Source organism: Centropristis striata, chromosome 15 (assembly GCF_030273125.1).
Source record: "Centropristis striata isolate RG_2023a ecotype Rhode Island chromosome 15, C.striata_1.0, whole genome shotgun sequence".
NCBI lineage: Eukaryota > Metazoa > Chordata > Actinopteri > Perciformes > Serranidae > Centropristis > Centropristis striata.
Genome location: NC_081531.1, coordinates 2522219 through 2534013, shown reverse-complemented (window position 1 = coordinate 2534013; position 11795 = coordinate 2522219). Strand labels below are relative to the sequence as shown.

Genomic DNA, 11795 nt, shown 5'->3' with positions numbered 1-11795 from the left:
AAAGAAAAATTGAGTCAAATTTTACTCAATTTATTTCCTGTTTGATCTCAACTTCCAGCACAAATATGTTTGATATGCAGGTTTTATAAACAACTTTCATCAGGACAATAAGATTCACAAGATTGTTTTTAAAAGTTGCTGCTGATGATCAATGAAATCCCTAAAAAACTGCCTTCAACTTCAAATCACGCCAGTTAAATTGTAATTTTCTCAGATAAATGAGGGAATATATTAAGGTTTTATTTAACTTATAAACCTTTTTCTTGTGGTGAAGCTGCAGCTGAGGAAAACATTTAAATAACCTGGAGATTTTAAATATTGGAAGTACAACATTTAACAGACTTAACCGACATATTTACAGCCAAAAAACAGCAACTTACAAAACAAAATAGCATCAAATGGCCAAAGTTTGAGTGGTTCAACATCAAGATTTACTGCTTTTATTTATGTTAATGTTCCTTTAAGTCGGCAGAAACTCTGAAGGGAACAACTACTAGTAAACAATAAGGAAATAGAGGGAAACAGAAGAGTTTCAGGGGTAACAATGTCTGGCTGTGCTGTTGGATGTCAGAGCAGAAATAATGAAAAAAAAACTGTCCTTCATTCTTATGGATTCACATATAAGAGGACACAACAACACATTTTACTGACTGTTATCAGCATGTCAGTAAAGAGACTCGTGGGGAAACATTTTCCTTCAGATATCTGCAGGTCAGTTATTAACCAGTTTGGAATGAGACTCTGACCTGATAAACTGTTGTGTTAAAGCTCCGCCCCTCAGCTGAGTCACCTGAGACAAACCAGGAAACAGGCTGTTATTCTGCCAAACGGAGACGAAGAGACACACACACACTCTGAGAGACGGAGGAGAAGATCCAGCTTCAGACTAAAACCTCCACTTTGACTGAAAGAGGACGACTTCAGGAGATTACTGGGAATACTGGAACAGCTCCACTTCACCAGCTGCTGAATCCACAAACTGAACGACAGTTTTACAGGAAAGTGAAAGTAACTTTGAGAGAACAGGAAGTGGCTGAGCTGTTTGTCTGCTGTGTTTTCAGCTTCACTCAGAGACAAAATGGCTTCCAGATTAGAGGACGATCTCTGCTGTTCTGTCTGCCACGAGATCTTTAAAGATCCTGTTCTTCTGTCATGCAGCCACAGCTTCTGTAGAGACTGTCTGCAGAGCTGGTGGACGGGGAAACCAACCAGAGAGTGTCCCGTCTGTAAGAGGAGATCTTCAAAGGATCATCCACCTTGTAACCTGGTGTTAAAGAACCTGTGTGAGAGTTTCTTACAGGAGAGAGATCAGAGAGCTTCAGAGCCTCTCTGCAGTCTGCACTCTGAGAAACTCAAACTCTTCTGTCTGGACCATCAGCAGCCAGTGTGTCTCGTCTGCAGAGACTCAGAAAAACACTCCAAGCACACAATCAGACCCATCGATGAAGCTGCAGAACAACACAAGAAGGAACTTCAGGAAACTCTGGAGCCTTTAAAGAAGAAGTTAAAGAGTTTTGAAGAAGTTAAAGTGAAGTTTGATCAAACAGCAGAACACATTCAGGTCCAGGCCCGACGCACAGAGACGCAGATTAAGGAGCAGTTTAAGAAGCTTCACCAGTTTCTAGAAGAGGAAGAGGAGGCCAGGATGGCTGCACTGAGGGAGGAAGAGGAGCAGAAGAGTCAGATGATGAAGGAGAAGATGGAGGCTCTGAGCAGAGAGATAGCAGCTCTTTCAGACACAGTCAGAGCCACAGAGGACCAGCTGAGAGCTGAACACGTCTCATTCCTGCAGAACTACAAGGCTGCAGTGGAAAGAGTCCAGCAGCGCCCCCTGCTGGAGGATCCACAGCTGCCCTCACGAGCTCTGATAGACCAGGCCAAACACCTGGGCAACCTGGCCTTCAACATCTGGAACAAGATGAAGGACCTGGTCTCCTACAGTCCTGTTGTTCTGGACCCAAACACTGCTGGTACAAACCTCATCCTGTCTGAAGATCTGACCAGTCTGAGAGCAGGAGAGAGACCGCAGCTTCCTGATAATCCAGAGAGGATTGGTTATTATTCCTTCTCTGTTCTGGGCTCTGAGGGCTTTAACTCAGGGGCTCACAGCTGGGAGGTCCAGGTTGGAGACAATACAAGCTGGTATCTGGGTGTGTTAGCAGAGTCTGTCCAGAGGAAAGGAGTCATAGGGTCTGGATTATGGAGAATACAGTTCTATGGAGATAAATACTCATCATGGTCACCATCAGATAGAGGAACTGTTCTCGTAGTGCAGAAGAAGTCTCAGAGGATCAGAGTGAATCTGGACTGGAACAGAGGAAAGCTGTCGTTCTCTGATGCTGACACTAACACACACATACACACCTTCACACACACTTTCACTGAGACGATGTTTCCATATTTTACCAATTATCATCTGAAGAATCTCCTGCAGGTTTTACCAGTGAAGGTCTCTGTGGCTGCAGGACAACAGGAATAGACGATCAGCTTCGTCCTGAAGTCTTTGAGGAACATGTGACCACGTTGTCCTCGGGATGTTTGTTTCTCTGTTAGTGTGAGGAAATGATGTCATGATGATGTCATGATGATGTCACATCACAAAGAGCTGTCAATCACTCTGACTGGCAGGCGTCTCTGTGGTTTCCTGATCGATTATTGATCAAATCTTTAAAGTGAATTCTCTGTAAAAAAAAAAAAATCATTCTCATTGATTGTTTTTATCTTTTATTGGTGTTTGAGTGTTATGTATAAAAAATACTGTCGAATAACAGGAAACAAGTTATTTTACTGATAATTTAGTTAAAAATACAGATAATATACAATTAATATCTGTATTTAAATATATACTTCTGTAGAGTAACTAAAGTGTTTTTTATTTTTAGTGTTTGACAACTTTTTAAGACTTTTTACGTTTTTACGTTTTCTGATGATTTATTTTGTCATTATTTTTAACATTAAATTTAAAGTTTCACTATAAAAAACAGAAAGTTTCATTAATCTTACATTCAGCAATATGATGTGTATTTTTACATATAATTTACTGTCATTTAAAATTTGAGACCATAAAGCATTAATTAATATTGTGTAAAAAAATCTGTCCTATTATATTAATTATCAAATTTCAACTTTCATGTTCTGCTTCATATTTGTAATTACACTAATTAACTTTATGGCATTTTCACTGTTCATGCGTTATTGGGCTTTTATTGTGAAGGGCAGGTCAGGTTTGTGGGCGTGGCTTAAATATCAGAAATGTTTGAGTTCTGTAATAAAAACAAAAGTCTTAAATGTGGCGTATCAGTGTTTTTTATAAAGAGGATTTAAAATCATAAAGAGATCGACTCGATGATGTGAAAATAATGTATTCCTGACTGAACATTTACACAATTAATGATGTAGGTTTTTATATTTTATTCAACTATTTTAAATGTTTTTACTTGCTGCATTCAGTAGGTTTCAAATTCATGTCATGGGCACCATTAATGTAGGGAATTATTATTTTTGGGCTCGTAAATGATCCTGTGAGGACCTGATATTATAGAGAGATTATATTTCTGCAGATTTGAGCAGCACAAGATGTTTTAGAATAGAAATGTTTAAACTCCTCCAGAATCATTCAGACTCCTTTAGACCTTTAGAGCAGCAGAGAAAAATCTGTGCTGTGATTTAGTGTCAAAGACATTCAGTAGATTTGTGTATTTTGTGTGATTGTGTGTCAGCTCTTGTGTTGTGTTGCTGCTTATTGTGAGTCTAGTGTGTCAGCCATCCGTCCTCCACTCAGAGCTGATTGATGCAGCTCACAGACTGTTTATGGTCCCCAGGACGCACAAAGACTCACACACTAGAGGACACAACAACACATTTAGTGCAGGAGAAACTCTGCATGTTATCAGTGTGTTGCTGCCTCCTGCTGGCCGACAGGCTGAACTGCACCTACAGGGAGTGGACACAATAATGTGAACACCTTCAACCTTGTTATTAGTATTAATAATAACCATTTTTAGCCATTTTGAAATTTGACCATTTTTGACAAAAATTAACATGAATTTTTTTTGAGGGGGTCATTTTTGGACGTCCCATAATATGGTGTTTTTCACTGTTTCTGGCCATATTATGCTCTAATATGTATCAACACACTATAATCAACCCATTTTAAGCATTTTAAAATTTGACCATTTTAAACAAAAATGGATGCTATAGCATGACTTTAGGTGGTGATGTTTGGACATCCCATAATCTGGTGTTTTTCTGTTATTTCTGCCCATATCATGCTCTAATATGTTTAACAATGCTGTGAGATTTCCTGACCCGTATTCACTGTCAGGAAGGTAAAGGACCCAAAATAGCATCAAATGGCCAAAGTTTGAGTGGTTCAACATCAAGATTTACTGCGTTTATTTATGTTAATGTTCCTTTAACCTTGATGTTAGTATTAATAACCATTTTTAGCCATTTTGAAATTTGACCATTTTTGTCAAAAATCAACATGATATACTTTTTTTTGAGGGGGTCATTTTTTCGACATTGCATAATATGGTGTTTTTCTGTCTTTTCTGCCCATATTATGCTCCATTTACATTAACATTTAGTCATTTAGCAGACGCTTTTATCCAAAGCGACTTACAGGAATATGTATCAGACTATAATTGACCCATTTTTAAATTTTTGACAAAAATTGACATGCTATAAACCAGTTTACTGTTTACCAACAATGCTGACTAATCCATTAACTCGTAACTGTCTATAATTGTACATTTTATTTTTTACTTTAAACACCTCTTAATATTTCTGCTGTTGCAACTTTTTTCCCCTCTGAGAATCAACAAAGGCTGATCTTTTATTAATAAATCTGCGTCAATTTGTTCAAATATGAGCTCGTTTTAAGTCTCACTAATTAAAAAAAAATCAACTCTGATTCCCCAAAAGTTTAGACGCCGTAAAAAACAAAACAAAACAATGATTTTCAAATCCATACTATACTGACTTTTACAGACTTATAACCTTAACAGACTATAATTTGGAAATTTCTGGCCTTTTTAGTTATTTGACAAAAATCGACATGCTATAATGACTTATTTCAGTGTTTGGACGTCCCATAATATGGTGCTCTGTCATTTCTGACCATATTATGCTCAAATATGTATCAACAGATTATAATTGGAACATTTCTAGCATTTTAAAATTTGCCAATTTTTGACAAAATCAACATGCTATATACACAAATTTGTTTACCGACGATGGTGACGTATATTTTTATAAATGACCTTTACCATTTAACTAAAGCTGCACATCAAACTCTGCAATTTTATGAATATTTAATTTTTATTTAACTTCTTGTGTGACTTTATGACCCTCTTCACTGCCGATTAAAGAACAAAAAACAAAAAAAAAAACAGAAAATCTGAACCAGTCATGTTTTGAAGAAAGAAAAACTACATTTTTGACTTTGTGTCACGTTTCAATTAAAAAACAAGAAGTTAGAAAGCAGATGAAGTTGGTTTCAGAAACTCTGCAGACAAACTCTGGCTTTAAACTTTTTATTGTCAGAAAATCTTGGTGACGTTTTACAGCCGGCGACCGCGACGTCCGCCCTTCCTCCTGGTGGAGTCTGACGGGATCGGAGTGACGTCCTCTGGAGGAGCAGGAGGAGGAGCAGGAGGAGGAGCAGAAGGAGGAGCAGGAGTCAGACAGACGCAGGGAACAACATTTAAAACCAACGTTACACTTTTACACACGTTTCATACAGAAACAAGCAGATTTGAGTGAATCCTTGTTTCACTGTGAAGATCTTTTATTAATACATTTTATTCATGGACGCCTTTATAAACACCAGGAGGCTGAAAATTAAACGTTTCAGACCTCCAAAGGTTCATTTTAAACATTACAGAACTATATGGACTGTGTGTGTTCTTGTACTTCCTACATAGTGAGGACCGGGACACGTTTTTAACCAACAGAGTGAGGACATTTCAGCCGGTCCTCACTTCTTTAAAGGCTTTTTTTTAGATTTCAGACTTTGTTTGAGGGTTAAAGGTTACATGATAATGATAATTAACTGAAATTGTATTGTGTGGTTACAAAACTAACTAAAATTATAGTGAAAATGTCCTTCGTTTTCCTCTTTGTCAACTTTTTTCATACATAATGAAGATGGATCAGACAAAGGAAATAAAGGCAAAATTTATTGTGCCCTCTTTTAATCTCCCACCCAACAAATACCCCATTACAAAAAACTACAACTAATAAAAACTAAACTAGACAACTCACTCTGAAGAATAATTAAAACTAACTGGATTTGAAAACAAAAATTCACAACAAAATTAAAACTAAAACTAATGAAAAATCCAAAACTATTATATCCTTACAAGGGAATTCACTGTTACAATGAGGGTCCTCACAAAGATAGAAGTACAAGAATGTGTGTGTGTGTGTGTGTGTGTGTGTGTGTGTGTGTGTGTGTGTGTTACTGTGTGTGTGTGTGTGTCTCACCGATGCGTCCGATCTTCATGCCGGACCGAGCCAGAGCTCTGAGAGCAGACTGAGCTCCAGGACCAGGAGTCTTTGTCCTGAAACACAAGAATCAATAATCAATAACTTCATCTGATCGGATCAATACGCCTGATCGTTGTTTAGAGACTTTGAGATCCATTTATATAAAAACAATCATCAGGAACAAGTCAGCAGACAGACAGACAGGTGAGCAGACAGACAGGTGAGCAGACAGACAGGTGAGCAGACAGACAGACAGACAGACAGGTGAGCAGACAGACAGACAGACAGGTGAGCAGACAGACAGACAGACAGACAGACAGGTGAGCAGACAGACAGACAGACGAGCAGACAGACAGACAGACAGGTGAGCAGACAGACAGACAGACAGACAGGTGAGCAGACAGACAGACAGGTGAGCAGACAGACAGACAGGTGAGCAGACAGACAGACAGACAGGTGAGCAGACAGACAGACAGGTGAGCAGACAGACAGGTACCTGTTCCCCCCGGTGGCCCTCAGCTTGATGTGCAGCGCCGTGATGCCGAGCTCTTTGCAGCGCTGAGCGACGTCCTGAGCGGCCAACATGGCGGCGTACGGAGACGACTCGTCTCTGTCCGCCTTCACCTTCATCCCGCCGGTCACACGGCAGATCGTCTCCCTGGAGACGCAGCGGCCAATCAGAACACACACACACACACAAACACTTCCTGTCTGAGGCCCGGAGCTCTAAATACATCAAGTCTTCCTCTTTAATATCAACTTGTAGTTCAGGGACTACAGCTCCCATGATGCTTTGGGAAATGTTTACAAAAGTCAGCTGAATAAACAGTCAAAGAAAAAATGATTAGAACTCCTTGTTTTCTTCCATTTCTTGTTCATTTTAATACCTGATACAACTAAAGGGACATTTGTTTGGACAAAAACAACAAAAATATCTGATCAGAGTTTAATTTTAGAGCTGATATCTAGATATTTAACATGGTTTTATTGATAAAAACCAGAATCATCATCAAGAAAACATGGAAAATGTCTAAATATCAGCTCTAAATTCTCACAGCTATTTGTGTTTTGTTTGTTGTGGTCTAATAATGGTTTCCATGACTATGTACAGACAGCTCTCACTGAAGAAAACTTATTTTCTAACTGGATTTCTAGACATTAATGTTGAGATAAAATATGAGCAGTTTGAATCTCATCACGCGTTCAGAAAAAGAGGAAAGAGGAAACAGGACGTACTTCCCGGAGAGGTCGGTGACGTGGACGAAGGTGTCGTTGAAGGAGGCGAAAATGTGACAAACTCCAAACACGTTCTCTCCTTCAGCCACCTGAGGACCCAGACTGATCACCTGCTCCTCCTTCTTCTCCTTTCCTTTACGAGGAGCCATCGTCTGAGGAGCACAACACGGTTCAACATCAGAGAAAACACCAAATTTGGACGTTCCTCGTTTATTAAACACGTAACCGATCTAATTATTATTATTACTATTATTAGGGTCGTCAAAAGGATCGAGTATCTGAAGCTTGTTATCATAGCTGCAGTTTCTTTTAACTGTTTTTATTATAAATATTTAACCCGTGGTTCTGTTCATTTTACATGTTGCATGTTTCTTGTTAATAACAATATTTCTGGTAAATTTTGGGGTCTTTGTTTTTATCCTGGTGGTATCAAGTACCGAATATTTTCCTGAGTATCGGTATCGAGTTGAACATTTTAGTATTGTGACAACCCTAATATATATATATATATATGAATAAAAAATTCTACTTACATTTTAGTAGTACTGCTTTCTCTGCCTAATAATGATACATAATATTTATCATCATATATTAATACTTAACTGCTAGATCTATAACTGAAACTGAACTGGGTACCATTTTGTCGTTTATTATTCACTCCCTGTCTGTCTAGATCACTGTATTGTATTATTGCAAACAAAAAAAAATCAATTTTTTAAAAACATGTAACAGATGAAAAGCAACAGGATTCACAGACGAGTGGAAATCGATTGGAGGGAAAAACAAATAAAGAATTGACAGAAAAGAAACAGTAACGAAGTCGTCTTTGGTTGGAAAATGCTGTTGAATTGTCAAAGCTGGAAACTTTTCATTGGAATCAACAGGAATTGATGGGAACGGGGAAAAACTGGGAATTGCCTAAGTTGAACGTCGGCCCTTAGCGGGAAACTTTTGTTTGGAAAAATATATTTTTTCTTAATGGGTTAAATGTACACAAAGAGCAGTAAAAACACAAAGTTGGTTCAGGAACTCTTTAAACCTGAACTCCTCTAAAAGAAACTTGGAAACATTGAGTCAAATTTTTACTAATTTATTTCCTGTTAGATCTCAACTTCCAGCACAAATATGTTTGATATGCAGGTTTTATAAACAACTTTCATCAGGACAATAAGATTCACAAGATTGTGTTTAAAAGTTGCTGCTGATAATCAATGAAATCCCTAAAAAACTGCCTTCAACTTCAAATCACGCCAGTTAAATTGTAATTTTCTCAGATAAATGAGGGAATATATTAAGGTTTTATTTAACTTATAAACCTTTTTCTTGTGGTGAAGCTGCAGCTGAGGAAAACATTTAAATAACCTGGAGATTTTAAATATTGGAAGTACAACATTTAACAGACTTAACCGACATATTTACAGCCAAAAAACAGCAACTTAGAGAAATAAAACCTTCCATTAAAACTCAGTAATTTATATACTAATACAAAAAGTTCACTAGTAATCCAGTAAATATTCTATAAGACAACAGTGAGTTATAGCTTGGAGACTTCTGCGTGAAAACTTTACAAAATAAAAGTATTTTCTCATCTGATTAAGAGCAAAATGAAACGTTAATGTACTTATTATGAACATTGTTTTATCACCATCTCTACATGAATAAACACGACTCCACTAACAAATCATCATTCAGCTCTTTAACCTACTCTGAAAAGCATTTCTTCCAAAATAAAAGCATGACCTCAAGACTATTTCATATACAGAAGCTTTACTTGATATTTTCAGACTAAGTTATGCTGAAAAAAACAATATTTCCACATGATTACATCACTAATTTGACCCTACTGACAAATTATCATTCAGCATTTCTTCCAAAATAAAAGCCTGTACTAGAAAAGTTGATACAATAAATAGTTTTAAATACTTTGTTTTGATTTATCCCGATTATCACAATATTTCCACATGAATAAATCACAGTATGACTCTACAAATGACAAATTATGGTTCAGCTCTTTAACTTAATCTGAAAAGCATTTCTTCCAAAATAAAAGCCTGCACTTACAAAGTGACTTCAACATAGAAATGTTTGGAAAATAAATTATTTCAACTGATTTGTTTTGACTTAACCTGGTTATCACAATGTTTCCACATGCATAAATCACAATACTCTAATAATTAAACAAACTTCATCTTTTTAACTTAATCTGAAAAGCATTTCGTCCAAAATAAAAGCTTGTAGTACTTATGTTAACCTGCATAAACCAGTTAAAAACCAGTTTGGTGCTTTATTCTGCCTGTCAGCTGACTAATGTTAACTCCTGTCACACTGCTGCATGGCTGTGCTTCTACCTGCCAGGTGTTTTTAATTCATTTTACCTTTTTAAGCAGTTTTAAAGTGAATATCCACTGTCCGGTAATGGAACCACCGGTTTACAGTGGTCACATGGTGGCTAGAGCTGCGGCTAACAGCAGGATGCTAACAGAGGAGCTAACTCACTGAAACATGAACTATTCTCACCTGTTTTAACCGAGAGAGAGTTCAACACCTGGACGGGCCGGTAGAGACTTTTATTTATACTTTAAAGATCTTATTAACGCTGTTTTCCCGCCTCTGTCTTCTCCACTCGGAGCTAAAATGGCGACGTGTTGCAGCTCACCGACACTCGAACAGAAACACGGAAAGAAAAAAAAACGTCTAAAAACAGACACGAAGTTTCACTCAGAGCAACAATTTCGGCGCGAACACAAAGCAACACGATGTCAGATTAATGTCAGACACGTTAAATGTTCGGATGATCACCTGAGAGGAAGATTAAAGCGGATAAAACTCGGAGCTCAACTCACCTCTGTGTGTCTCTATATGAAGCAGAAACAAGAAAGGAAAGAACTTCCGCTTCCGGGGCCAAAGTTGAGGCGCTCCAGCGCGGGAACGAGCTGCTGCCGCCACGAGGTCACCACCGGAAACACAGCCAACGGTTTTTATTGTTTTTATTTATTTAGTTATTATATATTTATAACACAGTATTCATCGGTAATAAAAAAACGTATGGTGTTACAGTCTACTAATATTTATTTAATATATAAATTATCAAGATATTATACATAAGATAAGATATTCCTTTATTTAATTTGTATATATATATATATATATGTATATATATATATATAGAGAGAGAGAGATTTTTTGATATTAGTTTAATTCATATATTATATTTATAAAATATGTTTTGTATTTCTTGTTTTATTATTTTCATTTATTATATATATATATATAATTAATTTATTTGCTATATTATATTTATAAAATATGTGATATAGTGTTGACTAATTATTTTATAAATTATATTTATTTTAATTAGAAATGTTTTTAATTTTTTGCAATATTATTTATTCATGATGCGTATGTGTGGGTTTCCTTTTTTCCTTTTATAACATATTATTATTATTATTATTATTATTATTATTATTATTACTATATATTATAATATTATAACATAGGAGTATTCATATATATATATATATATATATATATATATATAATAAAAATATATATATATAATAAAATAAAATATCTATAAAAATATGACTGGAAATCCACACAAATGTATCATGAATAAATAATAAAGGATTAAAAAAATTTCCACATTAAATATTTATATCTTTCTACTGTGTTGTATGTAAAAAAAAAGAATTAAAAAATACTATATATATATATATATATATTTATTTATTTATTTATTTATATTTATTGAATTAATGTAACTGATGTATGAAATTTGTAAAATATGTTATATAGTGTTGATAAATTATTTTATATATTATTATTATTATATTATAGTGTATTTTAATTAGATAAAATTTTAGTGTAGTGACTTTGAAGAAACGGACCAATCAGAAGGCAGCATTTGACCACCTCATTTTATTTACAGAAACACTTTGAACACGATGCAGAAGAAGAAGAAATACTCCAAAAAACTACAAAAGAAAAAAGATTCAAAACACACACACACACACACTCTCTCTCACACACACACACACACACGCACATGCGCACACACACATGTGCAC

The 11795-nt window shown here is 36.0% G+C and overlaps 2 protein-coding genes across 3 annotated transcripts; one reads left to right on the top strand and one right to left on the bottom strand.

Moving 5' to 3' along the window:
- Positions 1-876: 876 nt before the first annotated feature.
- LOC131986334 (E3 ubiquitin-protein ligase TRIM39-like) lies at positions 877-2977 on the top strand. Its single transcript, XM_059351229.1, has one exon. It carries the CDS (start codon positions 1079-1081, stop codon positions 2477-2479), a length of 1401 nt encoding a protein of 466 aa, XP_059207212.1. The 5' UTR covers positions 877-1078; the 3' UTR covers positions 2480-2977.
- Positions 2978-5521: 2544 nt separating this feature from the next.
- Positions 5522-10686, bottom strand: LOC131986335 (small ribosomal subunit protein uS11). 2 transcript variants are annotated; one of them, XM_059351232.1, is made up of 5 exons: positions 10572-10686; positions 7729-7880; positions 6989-7150; positions 6490-6566; positions 5522-5632 (listed from the first exon to the last, which is right to left on the bottom strand). In XM_059351232.1, the coding sequence occupies exons 2-5, from the start codon at positions 7875-7877 to the stop codon at positions 5565-5567; spliced, it is 456 nt and encodes a 151-aa protein (XP_059207215.1). In that variant the 5' UTR covers positions 7878-7880; positions 10572-10686; the 3' UTR covers positions 5522-5564. The 2 variants fall into 2 exon arrangements, with proteins under 2 accessions (XP_059207215.1, XP_059207214.1); XM_059351231.1 differs by lacking the exon at positions 10572-10686 and adding an exon at positions 10246-10565.
- Positions 10687-11795: the final 1109 nt, after the last annotated feature.